The following is a 23,347-nucleotide window of genomic DNA, read 5'->3' as shown; positions in this document are numbered from 1 at the left end:
TCAAACTTATGTCAAATTACTGCACGTTTTGGGATTTTCATTTTTATAACACTAGAAATAGGGGATTGCTTGTAACTAAGTCTAGTAGGCTTTATAAGATACATAATAGCTTTATGGGTTAATGTATACACTTTTATAATACAGTCCCAGCCACTGTATAGGCAGTATCTATAAATAAATTTAAATGTTTTATAAAAAAAATGGCTCTGTCGTAAATCCTTCTACTCCACAGCCGAATATCTATGTGATACGACAGTCTGGGACTTGATTATGATTATTGTATTGGAATAGCAGTGACAGTACAATATTGTATATTTCATTAAGAAGAGCGCAAAAAAGAAAGAATGCTGGGAGAGTTTCTGCACCGCTTCTTCTCCCTCATAGATAGACATGTGCCATCGCAGACTTTTCTGTACAACTATATAAGATACACAATTCCACTATACATTATTTTGTTATATCTCAATAGGTTTAGATAGTGTTTTCGTTGAAAGCTCCCGGACGGCTTGTTTTTTTCCGACACCTCCAACAAATATCGTTAATGCATATAAAATATATACAATAAGTAGACAATATATATATAATTAAACCTTCTTCGAAAATCACGCTATCCATTGGTGAAAACAGCCAGACAATCTGTTCAGTATTTTTTGAGTTTATGGCGAACAGACAGACAGACGTGGCGCAGGATTTTGTTTTACAATATTATGTAGTGATATTTAGTGCAATAAATAATTTTCATTTTATTTAAATCCAAATCAGCCTTTACGCCAAACGGCAATTGAAGGTATACTTTAACCTCTATTATTATAGAAACTCTTTCCAATTCTGTCTCTATCGGTCCCTACAGCCTCCTAAAGGCTGATAAAGTAGTAAAACAGGTATTATATATATTTTCTTTAACACTCTTTCTGTCTCTATAACTTTTATTTAACTGAACTCTACCAGAGATTTTATCATAAATTAACATGTAAGTTGTTCTAAGTGGGAATATCTTGCTCAAAATTCCCAGTCATCGGCATAATGATTCCTTTAATTCCCTAACTGTTGAGTAGTTCTTATAATTATCCTGATATGATGTGTATGTATGATAGATATATATTATGTAGATTATAGATAACCAAACCTTATCTGCCTTACCTTAAACCTTATTTTTTTTCATGTACCTTATATATATGATACCTACACATATAAATGTAAATATGACAAGATTTATACGTTGGAGCAAGGTTATAGCTGTTCCTATTTATTGATCCCCATCAGCTTATACCTTGTAATTTCAAAATACATCTCTTTATGACAACCTTCAGGAATATTCTGGAGTCTGCCTCCGCAGGAGAAGAACGCACCGTAGTCGACGTCATGCTGGAGCCCCACCAGACCCATTCACAATAAAAATACAGCGCCATCTATGATTACATAGAGTAAACTTAACTGGAGTTGAACACCCATCTTACCGACATGATCTCGGACGCAAGAAAACAAAGAGTAGCTCTGGCAAGATATTTATTACAAACTTATATAATTACCTATCTATACAACATATAATAAAACTATACAAACTATATTACAATGTTCAATTACACTTATTTAACGTTAATAAATGCTTGCACAACTATTATATATTATGACGCAGGTATATATGTAGATACGTACATAGGTATTAACATACAAACAGTCATTTACAACAACAGATATTCAACTCATAACAAGCTTATTATATATAGTTACATCATAAATTCGTAATGATCAGGGACGGGTGTCATGATATACACTTGCTAATTGACTGACATATCGTAACATCACCATTCATTCGTTCATTCATAGATATGAATGAATGAATGATTATTATTTGCTATTAAATAGGGTGGTACAAATTTGGTCTTACAATAGCTTAAAGTATCTCCTATTTAGCCATTACCAATAGCATGCAAATTTGGTCTTTGGCAAAAATTTAATTACAATATTAATTATTTTATTTTATATTTATACAAAATTATAATTTGATACATAACAAAAAAAATATTAAAGTCAAGATAAGAATAATCCACTTAGAATGCAATGTCAAAATCCTTTACTCTTTGTAGTAAAAAAACACTTCTATAGAAAAAAAAAGTGTTTTGAAGAAGCCAACTGTGTAAGGATACTTTAAATCTTGAAAAAGGTAACAACTTAAATGAATCAGGGATCTTATTGAAAATATTCATCCAACAGCAATTTTTCTGAAATAAAGTGCTATGCGGAACGACTCTAGTCACTAACCTATCAACTTTCCTAAGTTGTCATACATTACGAGGGTCGGCAACTAGGTACGTGGTATTAATATATTTATATTCATGCGTGTAGATCCCTCCTCCTTGCCTCCCTCTCACTGCGGAGGACTCACCCTACCAGTTCCACAGCTGACAATATGTGCCGCTGTGTTGACTAGTGATGTGCCGAGTCGCTGTTTTGGAGGAGTCGACTCGAGTCAATTTATCACTCGAATGCGCGGTTCGAGCCCAGTTCTCGAGTTATTGAGTTGACTCGAGTCCAGAACTACGCTAAAATTAGAGTCCGCTACCAATTTTAAAAGAACAAGGAAAATTAATCGAAATGGAGTTAAAACAACATGTACGTTTCAATAAATGACACTACGAACATTTTTGATGAAAATATTTTTGAATATTCCAAAAAAATCATGGCACATACTTAGGAGGTATCTAGGAATAAGGGATAATAGGAACCAGAAATGTGATCAAATTCTATAGTTTTATTACACAAAAAAAAAAAAGATTTTTTAGGAGCTATTTAAGAAATTAACACATTATAGTATCGAATCAGCGAGTACGAAGTCGATTTTCCTGACTCGAGTACCAGAAACGAGTCAGGCATACTCCAATCAAAATTTATTGGTATTCGAGTAAGCGAGCCCAAATCGGGAATCAAGTCTGAATCGAGTCAAGCCATACTCGGCACATCACTAGTGTTGACGTTTATTTTGAACAATACCCACTTGGCACAGAACTCCACCCTATATAAAGCTATATAATATTTACAACTGGCAAATAACCATTGGGGTGGTTACTGGTTACCGTGAGCCACTGACCTCTACTATATACCACTGGACTGGCGGCTATCAAAGTGCTTATGTGCCTGTTTGATATTCGCCATTTAAGCGCTGTTGGCCATGTAGCGAAAGTATGAATGAATGGCGCTTCAAATTGGCACAAAAATTTGCTGTCAAAACATTGGAACAGCCTGTCCAGTGGTATTTATACAGGTCAGTGCCGTGAGCAATCGGAACAGTCAACTGACAAGATCCTGTTTATATTATTTGGTAAATCACACGCCAAGAATATTTTTGACGAATTTGTTAATATACTTGCGGATTGTAACGGAGGCTTTAAATCAGTGCCCAATTAAAATATTATACATAAGTAGATACCTAGTTTAAATCAATTTTTTTATTACATGTCATATTAATACAAAGAGGATGTAAAAGCTACGTAATAAGAGGCGGGGCTGCCTAAGTAAAAATTGAAATTTAGTTTAGTATGAAACGTGCAGTCATTTGACATGAGTATGAAATAGTATTAATTAAAGTTTAGGTAACGATTGGCGACTAAGTATAATCCGACTAAGTTTAAAAGCGAACAGTTGGTTTAAAACGTAATTGGATTTCGGTCTTCGATCTCCCTTTATTAACAAAATTTTATCTGTCAATCTATCAATGACTGCACGTTTCATACAATCGAGTGAATCGCGATTTTCTTAGAGAGTTCCGATAGGCTGATTAATATTAAATACTTTTTGGAGTATAACAAGTCTTTAATCAAATTATTATTATTGTAAATATAGGCGCGGAGCCCGCGGCGTGTGTGTTCCGATGACGTCACTCGTAGTGCGAAGCGTGTAGTGGCGTGTCGTCGGTACAGTATCTTATCACTATCATAAACTTATATTGCGAATGTAACTCACAATTACTGTTTAAATATTGCTCTATTTGTTCAGCCATTATTTTCTACCTGGTATACACTTTATTTGGTACAAATCGTCTCTATCTTTGGCTTTGAATGTTTTCTTTCCAAATAATACTTATATTAAATCCTAACTAGTTTTAATAAATATCTGATGACTGCACCCCGCAGCCCGGCACCTCCTGCTCTATATCCACAACATGATAAGTGACGCAGCACAACTATTTGAATACAGCGGTCATTATTATTTCAGATATTGTGTCATTTCTATTATAAGTGTTATTGGGTCAGGTGTAAACAGGGGCGTGCATTGATTTTCTAGAAAGGTCGAAATTTAACTATCGTAATTGCGCTTTGGTCCGACAGTACTAGGCTTTGCGGTCTTAAAGTAAGTAAAGATCTCTAAAGAGGTATATAAGATCTACCGTAAGGAAAGATTTTATGAATGGGTATTCAATTGTTTGGTAATAAATTACGGCACATAAATAAACTAAATCAATTTACACTAGTGGTATAGTTATGTATGTTCTTAACGAGGTCGGCACTACCTAATTGCCTATATGGTATACACGCCCCTGGGTGTAAGGCCTCAGGTGCCAGGTGCAAGGTGTAGGCGCACTTCTCATTGGTGACTTTGGTTGTTTTATTACACGGCGAGCGACCTGGGAGCCCTAGGAAGGCCCTGGTCGGTGGACGGGAGCGGCATCGGGCGGCGTTTCTACCGTGGATACCCTGTGAACACACACACAAGTGTTGTAGTACATCACGCCTCACACACACACGCGAAGACACCTGGCGGCGATCATCGGCAAGACAGGAGTCACCCGTCACTCACACTTGTCACACTAACGCGTGCATCAGGACTTCGTGGGCTGAGGACTGAGGCTCCAGTACTCCGTGTGCTGCCACCTACCGTCACGCTCAGACGGTTACGATTGTCATTAAACTTATTTACTGAGTCTTCCATATTATGTCCGTAAAACTGAAATTGGTATTTTTATTTAATTCCGAGCATTTTCATATTTATTCACCTTTTAAACCTTCCCTGGACCTCCACAAATAAATCAAGACCAAAATTAGCCAAATCGGTCCAGCCGTTCTCGAGTTTTAGCGAGACTAACGAACAGCAATTCATTTTTATATAGATAGATAAGGAGTGACAATAACATTTCATATTGTAACAACACTTGGTAAAAGTCATGAAGCTACATGTAAAGGGACTTTAACAAGGGGAGAAGAACTGATAAGAAACTCCCAACCCATCTTTTAAATCATATAACACCAAAATTGATTACATAAATACCATTTTAGGTGGCTAAAGTCAAGAACCATACATCATCATCCTCCTGTAGTAATCCTTCTTTGTCAAAGAAGCTTTAATACATTTCTTGAATTTGTGCGAGGTGAGTTGTTTTGAAAAATAGTCCTAGTATACTGGCTGATATTTTATTGTAAAATTAAAAAAACAAGTCTATGAAAGAGCCCTTAAATCTAGCTGATCTATATATTATACGCCAGTTAATTATTTCTTCTTCACATTCTCTTGCAACGCCAGAGGCATCACAGGAGCTTTGCCGGCCTTTTAGAAAAGTATACGCGGTCTTTTGATGTTACCTATTTCGCATCGCCCTTGATACACCGCACAAAGAAGCATTAATTGAACGAATTCAAATCAGAAATGTTCGTTAATTCAATTATGATTTTTCTAACAAAGTTCATATTCATGTATATGTATTTCTATTCAATGACGTTAAAAACAATTATTGTCATTGATTCTATTAGTAGGGAACTATCAATGAAAATATTGCCGTGAAGCAGTAATGTATAAGCATCTGAAGAAGAGAATCGCTGTGTGTCGGTCTGAAGGGCGGCCGTAGCTAGTGTAATTATTGGGCAAATCAGACTTAACATCTTATGTCTCACGGTGACGAGCGCAGTTGTACTGCCGCTCAGAATTTTTGGGGTTTTTCAAGAATTCTGAAAGGCACTGCATTGTAATGGTCAGGGCGTATCAATTACCATCAGCTGAACGTACTGCTCGTCTCGTCCCTTATTTTCATTGAAAAAAAATTAAGGCAGCAGAAGTTTTAAGCGCAATACGCTGTGTCTTACTCTAGGGGTGCGGGTGCGGGTGCGGGTGCGGGTGCAGGGTGGCGAGTGGGTGCGAGTGGCGTGGTGGTCACTCACGTGTGTTGGTGGTGGTGGTGGGCCGGGAGGAGCAGCAGCGCGCCCCCCTCCAGGGCCGCGAACAGCGGGGGCAGCTCCTTGTGCGAGGGCGGGGGAGCCTCCGCTGCGGACACGCACACCGGTTATCACTGGCCACCAGAGCGCCCCCTCCCCCCACTCTACCACCCACCTGAAAGCGAGCTTCCACCGCCACCCCCCCGCGACACGCTGCCATGCCCGCCCATACTCTTCGGCTTCCTCTTCCTCGTCTGGATGCCGTCCTTCTTCATACTAAGCGGCCGGTTCACCTGAAACACGCCCGAGATGCGTCACGCCGGGGAACTCCTCGTAATCTAGAGCCACGTGCTCATATCATCCTTTAAACAAGCCTATCTACTCGCTGGCAGATAATTGATAAAAGATTATTTATCTCATTATGAATATTCGCTCGCGATGATAATTCTCTATCAGTCGGTAGCCCCGGCCGTTTATCTCGCGAGATTAGATGAGACCCAGTGTTTTGATTTTTTTATACAGGTCCAATATTTGCCGAGGAGTTCCCTGATAACCACGGTGACTGCCGTTGATTAGATATACCGGAGCTGGCGCTGGCTTGTCCTGCGTTGCGCTAATCGGTGCATAGCTCGGCGATAGTGGGCGCTATCAGCTACTGTTTGTGTATTCACACTATTGTTAGTTCAGATAGCTGTTCATTGATCAGCGAATCTACTCACGTTGTGCAATTTGTAGTACAGGCCGCAGGCGTTGCACACGGGCTCGCCGTTGTTGTTCCGTCTCCACAGCGTGGTGTTGGAGGTGCGGCAATTAGCACATGTGACTCCTACCCGCCGGTTGCCGTTGGTGGGCTGCGAAATACAGATTACATTAGCTACAGCCGGCCAGGGCGAGGAGATCAAGCTCAGAGAGAAGGATTGCTACTCACCAGTGCTTGCTGAGGCTTCGTCTTCTGACCTTTGAGTGGGGGCCTGTTCACGCCGTTGATGCGCGTGTACAGGCCGCACGCGTTGCACAGGTAGTGGCCGGTTCCGTCGCGGCGCCACAGCGGTGTGGTGGCGGCAGCGCAGTTCACGCACTCCTTCACCTCGCCCATGCCGGCCATTCCTGCGGCATCAGCACATTACATTAACCTCCCGAAGTGGTTCACGAACGGTGGGGTATACTATCATCAGCCGGGAGACGTCCACTGCTGGACAAAGGCCTCCCCCAACGATTTACACGACGATCGGTACTGCGCTGCCCTTATCCAACAAGTTCCGGTTATCTTGACCAGATCGTCGGTCCATCTTGTGGGGGGCTATACAACGCTGCGTCTTCCAGACTGAGACTGACAATAATATAAAACATATTATCTAGGCAGGTGGCTCTTGACGCAGTGATTCGAGTTGCTTCGTTTAAAAAACCATTTAAGTTATATAACTTAAATCATATGATTTAAAAAGACAATGGAATGTATTTCTTATTTTCGAGTCAACTAGTATGTTGGAATCTACAGTTATCATTATTTGTTTTTTACTAGTACCTACAAGATTAAGAACATCTTTCATCAAAGATTCAAATAACCGATAGAGGGCATCCGGTGGTCTATATACACATATTATGATTGCTTTCTTTAGCCCTACATAGACCAATTAAATAGTGCGTTCAAAAGTTAAGTTTATTATATCCTGATTTACTTACACTTTAGGTTATTTTTTAACAGAATGAGGCTACCGTCCCTTTGAAACTGTTTCTGTTGAAGATACTATATCTACATTTACAAACTAGATGTTACATAGCCCAAATAATTGCGAAACTGAAGTGGCAGTGGGTAGGGCACATAGCTCGGCGGACAGATAGCCGTTGGGGCAGTAAAGTCCTTGGATGGCGACCACGTACCGGAAGGCGCAGTGTTGGTAGGTACACAAGATGGACAGAAGATCTGGTCAAGATCGCCGCAATACGTTGGATGAGGGCAGCGCAGGAACAATCCATGTGGAAATCTTTGTGGAAGGCCTTTTCCCAGCAGTGAACATCTTCTGGCTGATGATGATGATCTACATTTGGAGCCTATATGGGAGGCACCACTCACCTGGGTCGAAGCCCTCGTCGATGGGCAGCAGGTTGTGTGGTGGCCAGGGCTGCGCGGGTGCAGGATAGCTCTCCACTAGCAGGCCGCCCTCGTAGCCCGACACGGGCACGTACTCCACGCCGCCGCCCTGGCCCAGGTAGTGGTCGCCGCCCACCTTGTACTGGACAGCGCTGCCGTGGGTGTACAGCGTCACCTGCTGGCTGCCGGGGCTGGGCGGCGCCTCGTACACGGCCGGGGCCTGTGGCACCACGGACCCGTACACCACGTGGCCCCGCGCGCCCAGCGACGACGACGACAGCGTGGGGTCCGAGCGGTACAGCAGCTGCGACGGCGGAGAGTCGTCTCCACGCCCTCCACCACCTCCTCCTCCTGCACCGCCGCCCCCGCCGTACAGCGTGAGCAGCTCCTTGCTGCCACCCGCGTACGCGCCGTAGCCCCCGGCGGCGTACTGGGGGCTCTGCCCCGCGTACGTGTAGCCCTGGACCGACGTAACTGGTTGTAAACTGGCGTACGTACCGGCGCGAGCGTCGCCCTCACCGCGGCTCTCATATTTAACCTGTTCCACGTAAGCTCTGTTGTACTAATTTATTTATAAACGTTACGGATATAATATGGCCGACAGAAATGGCCAAACAGCAAATTGTAACAGCTAATAATGTATTTTACTGTATGGAAAAGGAGGAAAAACGAGCGTAGGGATCTCCTGGTGTTAAGTGATTTCCGCCGCCCATATTCTCTTGCAACACCAGAGGAATCACAGGAGCGTTGTCAGCTTTTAAGGAAGATGATTGTGTCTCTTTATAAATATCTATATAACTTTCTTGATTGGAATACCAATCATTTAAGGCTTTCTTAAACCATTTTCCCATTTTATATAATATCATAATCGCTACATTTGACATTTGTTAAAATAAATCGTATACACTTTTTTTTGTCGTTATGTTTTAAATTATTTACTGTAAACCAACTTTGGACTTGAAGTAAAGCGTTATTTTAAAAACCAATGATCTGCAAACAGCACCATCTTTGATAGTGTTTGGAGTAACAGCGGCTAATCATTTATATCTATTAAGTATGATTTCATTAGGTTAAGTGCTATACTATATATACTAATACCGTAATGCTCCAGTTTCAGTAACAATGAGTTTTACGCAATCGAACGCCTTGGTTAGGTCACAGAATATTCCAATAGCATGTTGCACCTCTTCTCATGTATTAAAAATATTTTTAAGTAATATAATATTTTATCAGTACGAGGGTCCTTTACACAGGATGCCGGCTAGATTATGGGTACTACAACGGCGCCTATTTCTTCCGTGAAGCAGTAATGTGTAAGCATTATTGTGTTTCAGTCAAAAGGGTGCCGTAGCTAGTGAAATTATTGGATAAATGAGACTTATAATTGTAGCCGCTAAGAATTTTTTGACTTTTCAAGAATCCTGAAGGTCACTGTAATGGGCAGAGCGTATCAATTACCATTAGCTGAACGTCCTACTCGTCTCGTCCCTTATTTTCATAGAAGAAATTAATATATTAGACTAATATATTAGAATAACTAATATATTAGACGGCTTCAATTTTTGGTGAATGTGACCTTTGGAGAAACCATATTGCTGGTCATGAAAGGTAGATTTTTTTATTAAATTGGGGTAACATATTATGAGCAAGTATTATCCTGAGAACCGGCAAAGCGATACAGGCCTGTAATTGCCAGTTTCTTCGTTATTACTGGATTCGAACAATAGTACTACTTTGCTACATTTCATGATCTCCATGAGATGAGATGAGATATTTGTTTGATCTTGACTGTCAGTCTATCGGGACAGCATAAGGAGCGCACCTGCTGGTAGGCCACACCGACGGCCTGCTGGTTGCTCAGTGCCGTGCTCTGGATCATCTCGAGCGCCGAGGAGCCTTGATCCGTCAAAACGTAGTGACGCGCGGCGTCGTGCGTCGCCCCCGTAGCTGCTGCCACTGCTGCCGCTGCTGCAGCCGCCTCACCAGCTGCTGCATACGCCTGCTGCAGTTGGTCGCTCTTCTCCTTATGCAGGAAAGTGTCATCGTCAGGGTCATCGGCCGCCCCGCCCCCTCCGTAGCGCAGCGCCAGGCCGCGCGGGTAGGGCGCAGTGCGAGGGGGTGGGGCCCTTGCTGTGTACTGCTGGGATACCGGCACGCGCTTGTCTAGCTGAGGCGAGGGTGCGGGGGGCGCAGGCGCCGGCGACTGCAGTACGCGGTAGGGCTCCTGCTTGAAGGCGAGGTAGCGCGCCGCGTCCGCCTCAGCGGCCCGCAGGCGCTCGTCGTCGTAGTGGTGTCGCTGCGGCGGCTCGTCCTCCACCTTGGCGACGGGCGCGTAGTGCAGCTGCTCGTGCTCCGGCAGCGGTGGCTCGGGCGGCTCGTCTTTCACGCCCTCGTCCCCCGCGGCCGTCTCCGTGATGTGCCCCGAGGCCGTGATGGTCCGTAGCGTCCGCCGCGACGTGATCACCGAGTGCTGCTCGCTGCCTCCCCCCGCCGCTTCACCCTCCGCCCTCCCCTCGCTCTTCACGAGCTGCAGCGCCTCCTCGCGGTCGTCGCGGTGCTCGTCACGCACCTGCCGCATGACCGCGTCCTCCATGAGGTCCGAGCTGCGACAACAAACCGGCATTAACATGGCATTGTAAAACAGTCTCAACAAACAGGATAATTACATTTTAGGAAGTAGAGTTCTTTGATCTCGGCCAGTGTCCGGAGCGAAATGTGCGCACTCTCCGCCGTTGACGTAAGGTGCAGGTTAGCGTGGCCGCGGGAGGAGGCTCGGCGCGTGTTGTTGACAGAGGCGGCGCGGCCGCAAGCTTTGCGACGGAAAACGTGAGTTGTCTCGGAAATACAAATACAAACAGGGACGAGTAACAAGCGGGCACACAGCGCCGGCGCCGGCACGTGGCGAGTGACGCTCACCCTTGACACCGGCACCTCGCCGGAGCGCCGCGCTGACCGGACCGCGGGCATATCTTCGCGCCGCGCCCACGAATGGGCAAATGAGAACAAGGCGGACACTAACATAAATAAATAAATAGATTTAATACTTCAACTTTATGGAGGTTTCCCGTGACTTGTATATTGTGTCAAATATTAGATTTTATGTTTCTAAGAATCCCAGTAGCTATAGCCCAATATCTATATTATCCACTTTTAGTAAAATAATTGAAAAATTCATGCAAAATAAATTGCTTTATAAGTTCTGCAATAATCATTCACAACAAACAAAACAGTTTGCTTTTACACGGGGGCGTAAAAGGTCCGACTAAATCTGTCTGCATGAAATAAATAATTTTATTATTTCTTGTGTCTTATTGGACAATTACTGACCAAAGTAGCTGTTCCACGCGGACGAAGCCGACATCGCTAGTAATATACATGAAGCTCACATCCTCTATACAGGGTTATTGGTGTTTCGTCATATTCCGTTAGGAGGTCATAGAGGTGATTAATTGCGATTATTTGAATCCCCATATGAATCATTCGTTTGAGTTATCAAGTTTTTAGCTTTTTTCGAAACACGCCAAAAATGCAACATCAAATATTTATTTGAGAAAAAGTATAAATTATATTCTTTCTTCTGATTTATAAAAACGATTAAAAACCGGCTATTTATCAATATTTAAACAACAATTATCGGGCCAAATTTAAACATACGAGATGAAAAATGATCTGATTTCAATTTATTTTTTATTTTTTTTTTCAATAAAATGCCTTAAAAACAAAAAAAAAACGTTATACTTAACGTTAACCTGCAGATTATTAAAAATATGAAAGTTTTCTTAGCTTTCCTACAATGTCTAACAACTAGGAACTTATTCCAAAGAAATTGAACAAAAAATGATCACAAAAGAAGCAGGCGGAAATTCGTATTCGAGCTAAACTTAAGGTCGGTAATTAAAAACAATACCCAAAGTCAATAGAACAAAAAAATGCATGCGTACAAATTACACATGCCAGAAGTGAAACGTGTATTGTACATGAACCTCTAAGCTGCATATGAAGTCCTGGTACATGTTGCTAGGATGACACATGATGTCAACCGCTATGAAAGACATTACTATCACCACTACCATATTTATGTTCCCCTGGTGTATATGTAGCCAATACCAAAATTAAATTACTAATTAGAACGCTCGACATCTCACACTGGTAACTTCATTCGTTATAGACTTATTTTAATGTCAATAAAGTGTATACATGACATTACAATGTCACTAAAAACTGGCCTTAACTTATTTTAAAAAATCAGTATGCACTATTAGTCAGTAGGTATAGTTTTTTTTTAATAGAATATATCTAATCGGTATTTAATGTTAAGGGTGCGTAAACATGTTGTTGCTCAATAGATGGTACCTACTTCATTCACTGACGGTATTGCTCGTCGCGATGCCAAGCGTCCTGAGGGCACGACGCCGGTGTCTTGGCCCTGGGGTGAGCGCCGCTGTGGAACGCCTATTATATAAATTATCATCACGCACCCCAAACGCTGCCATATATATCCACTATCCAGGTATTTCTGTCCACATTACATCCAATATATAGCTTTAGATATGGATATGGGTTTGGCTGGTTGTTGACAGTACTCTTGGCACACTCCACGTAGTGATAGTTTTTGCTTCACGTAATCATGGAGTTGTGAGTTGTTAGCGGGGTGCGGGCGGGGTGCGGGCGGGGTGCGGGCGGGGGCGATGTTTGCTCGCGATAAGCGGTCCTACATCTCGCGGGAGATAACACGCAGACAGTTACAGGCGGCCAGGAGCGACCCGGCAACCACCACACATTCAACACGACCGACTATAATCTTATATAAAAAATTCTCGGGTCCCGGTGCTTGTTATCTTCCGAAACGGCTAAACCAATTTGTTTGAAAATTTTTGTGTATATCGGGTTGGTTATTTTTCATACCCTTAAATGAGGGTCACCCACCCCTAAATATTTTATTTTTTTCATTTTTATTTTATTATGATTCAGTATTAAAAAATACATACAACTTAAAATTTTCACCCGTCTACGATCAACACATATATTTTTGTATCGCGATTTTTACATTATTTTGTTCCATCCACAGAAATAGGGTTGCAAGATGGCAGTCAAATACATGGGGCACACTAAATGAATGTTATATTTTTTGGAACGTTGCAACCTTCTTAGTAATAAAATAAACAATTGGCGGGAAATTATTTGTCATTTGTTTTTTATCACACATCAAAGTTCTACGTACGCAACGAAAGTGGAATTAAGTCTCTTGAGTAGGAAAAATAATGATTTTTTATGATTTTTAAAAGTTCTCTCTCTCCGCAAGACTGTGCCGCTCGTCTTCAAAATGCTTTTGGGAGAGAAGTTTTAAGAAATAGTTGGATCGCATGAAAAAATGTTTAAATGTAAAGGAGAGTATTTTATTTACATGTAGGTATGTATATTTTTATTTAATACTAAGCTAAAGTCCTCCGTGGAGGGCGAGGGCACGAGGTACGAATAAAGTTGACTCCAACATTTAGCCAATATTGGCAACAGACTTCGAACTACTTACGAATCCATCACGACATTATCTCTTATACAATTTGGGTGAAAGAGAGCTTTTTACTTCTTTAGCAACGTAAGGATGCGGTGGACATGATCCTGACTTGAAATGCACCGAGACGAAGGTGAAGAGACCACCAACCAGGCTGCACTCTACATAAGCGACCGTTTAGATCCTTACAAATTGCCTTCATTGATATAATAGTCCAGTAACAAATGTTATCGCCCACACTAACACGAAATTGTTCAAAGTGATTCGTGTTTTTTTATAGTAAGGGACGTGACGAGCAGGACGTTCAGCTAATGGCAATTGATACGCCCTGCCCATTACAATACAGTGCCGCTCAGTATTCTTGAAAAACCCAAATTTCTGAGCGACAATACAATTGCGCTCGTCACCTTGATGTTAAGTCTCATTTGCCCAGTCCATTTCATTAGCTACGGCGCGTCAGACCGATATACAATATCGCTTCGTGTTATTTTACATTGAATTAATAAAATACAAAATACTTACAGATCCCAGTGTCTTTCTAATTTTCTGTGGTATTCTTTTTACAAAATTTTACTACGCTACATTTTAGTTATACTACGGCATTTTAGTTTCAATTATTAGACAAGTTTAACATGTGCCACGTCAACGTCACACATTGTTCGAGACTGGCTCGAGTACACTAACTTGGGCGTGGTATTAGTTGCCGCACTTTGCGACTACGCATGCGGTATCTAGTTGGAGCGCAGCGGCGACCAATCCTTAACCTAAGCCTTAGATGTTAATTAATTTTTTACCATTCATACGTTTTTTTTTACTTATTGCTCCAAAATGGTGAGCACCAATACAATTCCTTAATAAGTAACACAGATATATCAATTTAGGTGACACCCCAATTATAGGTGCAAATCGAGATCAAGTACCTATCAAAAACGAACTATCATTAATACAAAATAAAATGCATATTTATACAAATGATTTAAGTTTTCTTTAGTATTTAATCAATTTAATTAGTATATAATCTTGGATTTAACAAATTCCGCCATTATTTGTCTTTAAAACAATTCGACACGTGTTTCGCCTCTACACGAGGCATCCTCAGGACGTATTGTCTCGCCAAAATCTGGAACGAGACTTGGCAAAATTTGGCGAGACAACGAATTAACACTAAAAATAACTTAAATCATTTGTATAATTATGGATTTCCGTAAAGTAACGCCTAATTCAATAAATTTTCTAAAATGCATAATCCTAATGTAATAAGCCAACCTCTCCTCCCTAAGGTGTTGAGTGGGAGTGGATGTACGTATTATGGCTCCCAGACTACCTACTTAAGTTTTCTTTTTTAAGCTCTTCTCAGTGAGGGATAATTAAATATTTAAAACCTATTAAAAGTAAGAAAACAATTGAAATTCCTATATCTATTTATCTTGTTAGGTCATCAATTGATATTGTTTCCTAATTACCAACTTTTTTTTTAATGAAAATAAAACACGAGACGAGCAGGACGTTCATCTGATGGAAATTGATACGCCCTACCCATTACAATGCGGTGCCGCTCAGGATTTTAGAAAAACCCAAAAATTCTGAGCAGCATTACAACTGCGCTCGTCACCTTGAGACATAAGATGTTAAGTCTCATTTGGCCAGTCATTTCACTAGCTACGGCGCCCTTCAGACCGAAACAGTAATGTTTACACATTGCTGCTTTACGGCAGAAATAGGCGCCGTTGTGGTATCCAAAATCTAGCCGGCTTTCTGTGCAAAGGAGCCTCCCACTGGTGAAAGGAGCCTCCTACTGGTAAGAACAACTTATGATGATAATTTTTAAAAACACGATGAAACGCTTACAAAAAGAAGCTAGTTTTGGCTCGGACAATGTAGAACAATGTAAACATCGTTGCGAAGTGTGAATGTATGTAAAACACATTTCATAATAAGGTACATGTACACAGGATTACATTTATTATACTTTGATAATAATAAAATATTGTTGCGTAGCAACGCTTCGATGTACATGACGAGAGTTGTCAAACTTCAAGGCATTGATAATTTCGACAGTTGTCAGAGATACAATACTCGTAGCTCAGCGGAAAATTGTTTACTTAAATTTCTAGTACAATTTAAATTTAAAGATGGAAGAAAATCATTTTAAAATAGAACAGACTTGGGGGTATATAAGCCTCACGCTAAGTGAGAAGGAAAAGAAGGAAGAGAAGATGAAGTAGTAAAAAGTATGAAAAGTGGAAAGTAGTGATCGGTGCGGTGTGATCTACTGAAGGCATCGCCTTCTGAAGAGGAACAGCGGCAGACCGGCGAAGTGTAAGTTCATGGAAGTGAACGGAAATAAATCGTTCCTTTAAGCTTTACCAGTGGGAGACTCCTTTACCCAGGATGCCGGCTAGATTATGAGTAAATCAGTAATTTGTAAACGTTACTATGTTTCGTTCTGAACGGCGCCGTAGCTAGTGAAATTACTGGGCAAATGACACTTAACATCTAAAGTCTCAAGGTGACGAGCGCAATTGTAGTGCCGCTCAGAGTTTGTGGGCTTTTCAAGAATCCTGAGCGGCACTTCATTATAATGGGCAGGGTGTATCAATCACTTGAACGTCCTGCACGTCTCGTCCCGTATTTTCATAAAAAAAACTGTATATTACTTTCCAATCCCTGACCCACTCTCGTGACAATATATTGCTTATAACTTAATGCGCTAGTTACCTCGTGTCGTTGAAGATCTTTTAAATGTTATTTTGGTACAACTGGACCATTGCAGCTCACGCGTTACCAAATATTTCAAACATTCATCAGTCGTGTGTCAGCCGGTCACTCCTTGGAGTTGGAGTGACAAAGAGCTCCCTTTGAAAACAGTAGTTCTTTCAGCTTCCTTTGAAATGATACCCATTGCAGTAAGTATGTTATCTTTCTGCAAGGATTTGTTTAAAAACAAAAGATACTTTTTAAATATTTTTTCCATGTTAAAAGAATCATTGAAGGAATAAACTTCTTGACTGTTGCCTCTCAATATATTCTTGATAATGTTATGTATGTACATAGACCTAAGTGAATTTGCTAGTAACTGTCATAACCATAATGTTAACACCAGGAATTAGCTTATAATGCCTAATACTCGGATAAGTCGAGTTAATAAGTCTTTTTTGGGCGTTGTATATGCTTTTTCAACGAGATCCCAGAAAATGTTGAAAACAAATGTATTACAAAATTCAAAAGACTTGTTAAAAAATGTTTGTGTGGTAAAGGTTACTATAACATAAATGACTTGACGCCTACAGGCTATTAAATAATAAATTTTATTGTACGATTTTACATTGTAACCAAATATGGTTACAATAGAAGTACGAAGAGTTTTGCTGCGCCTGTTCTTCTCAGGGCTGAGGCATGCCTTTTGGTGGTAGTTTTTGACTTTCAATAAGTGACATTATATCCTATTTTAAATAAAAATATTTGAAGTTGAATCCCGGAAATCTTGCAATTCGTCAAGCATAATCCAGAACTTTCAATACTTAAAACCAAAAGGGACCAACACAGGAACGTGTTTGTAGAACATATAATATAAATTAATTGTGTCTCGCATCCAGTATGGACAATATTTTCTTTCTCCGCGTGTGTGTTGTAACATAATCTGTAATCGTGCAGTGACATGGAGCCCGCGGCGTCCTCTCGGAAAAACAACTGCGTGTCCTTAGATTAAGAATTGGTTTCCTCTGCGCTCCAACTAGATACCGCAGGCCTAGTCGCAAAGTGCGGCAACTAATACTGCGCCAAAATTGACGTACTCTAGAACAATGTGCGACGGGCCACATGTTCTGTTAAAGTTTGCTAATAATTGAAACTAAAGTGCCGGGTTGCGTGTTAAAACATTGTAAAAATAATACACAAGAAATAAGAAAGACACTGGGATCACATAAATATATATCATCAGTAAGTATTTTGTATTTTATTAATTTCAATGTAAATAATACGAAGCGTATGTTACAAAATTTGAAAGATGCCATTGAGTGTCAAGATGCCTCGCACACATGCATCTAATAGTTGCCGTAATATAAAAGCTATTATTCTTAAGGTAGTGTGGTATCACAGTGGAGACCAATACTTAATCTTAATGCGTGTGCTTGTCACAACAATGAGATGTAAGTAGATAGTGGGCCGTGAGAACTCAATCTATTAGATCAAAGTTATCGATTTGGTGGTACTAGGATGGTCTTAGTGATATAATACATTATAATAATATAAGTTTAAGAAATTAAATGGTCCTCGTGGTCTCTTGTATGACGTAGGGCAAACAACACGAACAAACAGTTTTTGCAGTTGACTAATCTTACGTCCGTTCCCAATATACTATCTACAGATACTACTACCTTCCACTGTTAGTAATTAGCTGACAATAATCTGAAGCTGTCCCAATATACCCGATAAGTCATTCTCATCGCCTTATATTGGGACGCGTCAATTGCAATTTCCATACAAACTTCTATCGCTGGTAAGCTATACGTCGTCCCATTGACAGACAGCGTGTACGGATAAGGTGAGTTACCGTCGATAAGTTTATTGGGACAGAAAAGTCAAAGATAGTTACGATTTTTATCTCAAGTAAGAGATAGACTGAATATTGGGAACGGCCTTCGCCCGCTCTGTGAACTTAAATCTAAAGAGGATGTAAATACTACGTATTAAGTGGCGGGATTGCTTAGGTAAAAATTGAAATTTATTATAGTTTGAAAACTGCACATTTGACATAAGTTTGAATAGTAGTAATTACTATATGGCAATTGTCGACGATCATTTATCACGACTAACAGATGGACGATAAAGACAACGAAATGGAAAGGGCAGGTGGGCATTAGAAAAGTTGGAAGACCGCGTAAGAGATTTATTAGAGAGTTTTGCTGGGCTGCTAGTACTTAAATCACTTTGTCGATGGCAATGGACGGGAATTTGAAATTTGAATCATCATCATCAAAAGTTTTTTAACACGTTTGTACGAGTTCAAATAGAATAGACCTATTATTATTATAATTTATTCGTGTATAAGTAGACACACATTATTTAAATAGCGCAGTAAATAAGAATCGTAACTCAACATTTTTACGTTGATAAAATAAAATTTAGTATAAAAATTCTTAAAAATAAAAAATACTATTTACAAGTCAGTGAATCTTAACAGCTATCACTTCTGTCGTGCAGTGCCAACACTGACAAATTTTTATTTTATTTTATCCTAAAGATATCTTGTGTTGTGAGTGTTATAAGGAATAAACAGCTTAGGGAAATGAACTAGGATTTTGTAAGAAAGGTGAAACCGAAAACAAAATACAATTGAACTGTCAGATTAATTCTTAGACTGAATAAACGTAAAATTTTGCTGATTTTATCACAATCAGCAAAATTTTACGTAAGTAAAGTCTGAGCAAAGTCTAAGTACGCTCTATGGATCTCAGCCTTAGACTCGATGTACGCAGGGCAAAGTCGCAGGACGTGCCGCTGTCGAACAAAACAATCCGATCACTGATGACTGATGATGAACCAGAAAATAAAACAGGACGATGAGATCTACAGACAACTAGTCATAGTCTTAAGTAAACAAGTCTATCGCAACTTGTGTATTTATGTAATGCTCAAGTAGAATCAACGGCCTAAGGGAAACCAAACACCTCAAGTATTACTGACGCAGGTCAAGCTAGCAATCGTGAGTAAAACAGAGAAAAACATCCAGGGCTTGACAATAAAACCTATGAAAGCTCTCATCTTGTTAAAGCTGGGGACCGAGCCAACGGCCTGGAGTAACTAGGTTATCTCTCTCGCACAAGATCGCTACAGTTTTAATTCATAATAAGATGCATTTTTAATTTATTATAAACATAATAAAATTTTCTTTACAAAAATAACAAAACTATGTCATGTTAAATGCTATTGGTAAACAGTAAATTAATTAAATTAAGAAAAATTTTCATACAATTTTTATCTAGAGTGAATGATTAACATGTCTCCAACTGTAAAAGTTAGAGGTAATTTGGGATTTTTTTTTCGCAATGTCTATTAAAGACAGAAATGTAAAGAAAATATTAATTTTCTTCTCATACTCTATACACATACAATTATTTTTTGTAAAAATATAAGCTTTATATAAACCGTTAAGAAATGGTTTCAATTATGCGCTATTATGGTGATTTGGTTAGCGGCCTTAACTATTGATCGCTCCCATTTTACTAAAATATTTAAGGATGTAATACAAAGAGAACATAATCCATCACTGATCAATGCCAAAACTTTTGCGCGCTATTTATAACCAAGATTCTACAGAATCATTTAGAGAAAAATTTAAAGTAATAAACATTTTGACTGTTGCATCTCAATATATTCTTGGTAATGTTCTATATGTTCATAAGCACATTCAGGAACTTGCTAGAAACTGCAAAATCATAATGTTAGTCACGAAAAACAAGTCAGTCTTTTATTGGATGAATATGCTTTTACAACATGATCCCAGAAAACAAATGTTGTACGAAATTTTAAACAATTGTTAAAAACGCTTGTGTCTTAATTACAATAACATAAATTATTTTCTTCATGATACCACAGACTCGGAACGAACACTCTAAGGCTATTTAATTACAAATATTTTTGTATAATATTACATTGTAACCATATTTTTATGAAATAAATCCCACTGAGTTTCTTGCGCCCGTTCGTCTCAGGGCTGAGGGACACTATTTCGAATGTATGGTCGTTTTTGACGTTCAATAAGTGATTTTAAATCCTATTTTAAATAAAAAATATTTAAATTTGGACAAAAAGAAAAAACACGGGGAACGGTTTGTGGTGAAGACCAACTCCGACAATATTATACTATATTAGAGGATCCGACTATATTAGTGGTTTTTTAACAAGTACACAGAATAACAGTAAGTATAAGACGAATAAGAGAAGAGAGTAAAGAATACTACTACTACTGTGTTGTAGATTACAGTAATTCTGTGGAATTATTGAACATGACTGCACATGGCAAAGTACAAGTACAAGGTACAATAAATCCAAATTGAAAAAGTGATGCGGCTTTTACATAAAGTATTGTATTTGATTAAATCTACAGTGTACAGAATAAATAGTTTAGGTCCCAATAAAGATCCCTGTGGGATTCCTCTATTAACACATCTGCATTGGGAGAATGTCGTTTAACTACCGTCCTTCGTATTTTGTGTACGATTGCCAAGGTAACTAGCAAAACCTGCGCCCTTTTCTACCTTAAAAATGAATAGTTTAGTTTGGTTAGCAGTAGTTGGATATTTAGTCTCAGTCTTAGAGGAAATCTTGTACGGCCTAAACAGCACCGCTGTAACACCACTACATATTATAAAACAAATTCCTCCGCCGCGTCTGTCTGTCTGTGCGCGATAAATTCAAATTCAAATATTTTTATTCAAAATAGGATTTGACATCACTTATTGAAAGTCAAAAACTACCACCCATTCCAAAAAGAATCCCTCAGACCTGAAAAGAATGGGCGCAACAAACTCAGCTATTTTTTCATCAATAAATATTTTTACAAATAAATATTGTACAATTAAACTTATTATTTAATAGACTGAGGGCGGTCGCTCCAATCCCAATCTGTGGCATCATTAAGAAAGTCATTTATGTTATAGTAACCTTCACCACTCAAAGGTTTTATAACAATTCTTTTGAAAAGTACTGCACTGATTTTCATATTGTTTTCACCAATGAATAGCGTGGTTCTCGAGAAAGGTTTAAGTATATAATTTGTTAAGTTTCTGTATACACTTTTTTATACATTATAACATATACATTATAACGATATTTGTTGGAGGGGTCGGAAAAAGATTAGCCATCTGGGAGCTTTCAACGAAAACACTGGCCTAAACCCTATGAGATACAATAAAATATCGTGGAATTGTGTATCATAAAAAGATCTACAAAAAAGGTAGGGTATATATCTTTCTCTTAAGGATAAAATAGTATATCCATTATAATAATTTAAAAAATTGGATAACATTCGACCTTAGACTACATATAATATTTATTCCCGAATACTTAGATTATATTTTTTTTATAGACAGAACAGTGTCTGTCTGGTCAGCTAGTTATAGATATAAGAATGAACATGAACCGACCATCTACATAACAACAACACAGTATTCGAAATACTTTCGTAAATTTTCTTTTTGAAAGTATTTTTGATTTGCTGTTGTTAATATTATTATACTACATAATATTATTGACTTATTGCTTTTTAATCAGTGTTATCTGTGATGGCGCAAGTTGGCCGAACACATAAATTATTACAATGATTCAAGTTAGTACCAGAGTTCAGTAGGAGGTTTTTTTGCACAGGATGCCGGCTAGATTATGGGTACCACAACGGCGCCTATTTCTGCCGTGAAACAGCAATGTGTAAGCATTATTGTGTTTCAGTCTGAAGGGCGCCGTAGCTAGTGAAATCACAGGGCAAATGAGACTTAACATCTTATGTCTCAAGGTGACGAGCACAGTTGTAGTGCCGCTCAGAATTTTTGGGGTTTTATCAAAAATCCTATTACCATCCATAAGGCGTATCAACTACCATGCTCGTCTAGTCCCTTATTTTCATTTAAAAAAATATAAAATATTTATCGCCCTGAACACATTTTGTGGGTTACATATGTACCGCTCGCTCAGGTGTAGTCATATCAAGTCGATTGCCTAAGGGGACCCGATCAGTCAGAGTAATATATTATATTATACAATTATAATTATGTAAATATTATATTATTAACCTCGCATTGAAAAAGATTTCACCTTTGTCATGTGATATTGGCCTGACACTGTTTTTTTTTATTTTAACCCACGTGTGCTTTCTGAATTACTAATAAACAAAAATACACAAGACGACGAGAAGACAATACAGAAGTTGGAAGAACTAAGAACTAAGAACGATAGAAGGCAAAACAAGTAAAGATAGGAAATAGTGGAAGAAATTATAAGAGAGAACAGACAGACAGAGAGTTATAAATTTGTTTTGTAACTTTGAGGTATCTGAACAAAGGCTTATGTTGACTAATTACTTGTTACTGATATTGAAGCAGTAGATACTCACCAGATAGTTTATTGAGCAGGAAATTTAGTCGAATTATTACACTGAGTTCCGCACTTCACAATATTTACACAATATGAAATATTTTTCCTTATCCCATCCCGTCGCGGCAGTCCAAATTTTCAATATTTTTTGTATTATGTGTCATTTAGGGTCCATCAAGATCGCAAGAGTCGGAGGTAGAGTCACAAACAGAGCGGAGGAGGTATTCGACGCGCGTGTACGAGTCCCGCGGCTGTCGTGCTCCGCTCAGGTGCTTACTGCGGTCGCGGCGCGAGGCAGCGGGGGCGGTAGCGAGGGGGAGGGGGGGCGATGGGGGGCGGCCGCCGCAAGGCCCGCGGTGATTGGTCGACATTTTCACAATTTTCTGCCCTCGCTATGCGCGGCCTGGTTTCTAGTACCCCAGGCTCGCGTCTCGCGTCACCAGTACGACTATATTACCATCGCGAACGCGACACCAACACCATCACCGTGGGAGGAAAACAAATTTACCAGTG

At 39.6% G+C, this 23,347-nt stretch overlaps 1 protein-coding gene across 2 annotated transcripts; it reads right to left on the bottom strand.

Annotated features, from left to right (window-relative positions):
- Positions 1–1,489: 1,489 nt before the first annotated feature.
- On the bottom strand, positions 1,490–23,095 carry LOC126979401 (forkhead box protein C1-like). 2 transcript variants are annotated; one of them, XM_050828684.1, is made up of 8 exons: positions 22,854–23,095; positions 10,055–10,835; positions 8,215–8,770; positions 7,069–7,247; positions 6,860–6,991; positions 6,316–6,433; positions 6,147–6,249; positions 1,490–4,691 (listed from the first exon to the last, which is right to left on the bottom strand). In XM_050828684.1, exons 2-8 carry the CDS (start codon positions 10,823–10,825, stop codon positions 4,631–4,633), a joined length of 1,920 nt encoding a protein of 639 aa, XP_050684641.1. In that variant the 5' UTR covers positions 10,826–10,835; positions 22,854–23,095; the 3' UTR covers positions 1,490–4,630. The 2 variants fall into 2 exon arrangements, with proteins under 2 accessions (XP_050684641.1, XP_050684642.1); XM_050828685.1 differs by lacking the exons at positions 6,147–6,249; positions 22,854–23,095 and adding an exon at positions 12,590–12,641.
- Between the last annotated feature and the right edge of the window lie 252 nt (positions 23,096–23,347).

This window comes from Leptidea sinapis, chromosome 3 (genome assembly GCF_905404315.1).
Source record: "Leptidea sinapis chromosome 3, ilLepSina1.1, whole genome shotgun sequence".
NCBI lineage: Eukaryota > Metazoa > Arthropoda > Insecta > Lepidoptera > Pieridae > Leptidea > Leptidea sinapis.
Note: the sequence above shows the minus strand (reverse complement) of the source record. Positions and strands in the feature narration are given on the sequence as shown.

Coding starts and splice junctions, on each gene's coding strand:
- LOC126979401 (XM_050828684.1), bottom strand. CDS start 10,825: ATGGAGGACGCGGTCATGCGGCAGGTGCGTGACGAGCACCGCGACGAC. Junction 6,992..7,068: donor CGAAGCCTCAGCAAGCACTG/GTGAGTAGCAAT, acceptor TGTATTTCGCAG/CCCACCAACGGCAACCGGCG. Junction 6,250..6,315: donor CGGTGGAAGCTCGCTTTCAG/GTGGGTGGTAGA, acceptor GCGTGTCCGCAG/CGGAGGCTCCCCCGCCCTCG.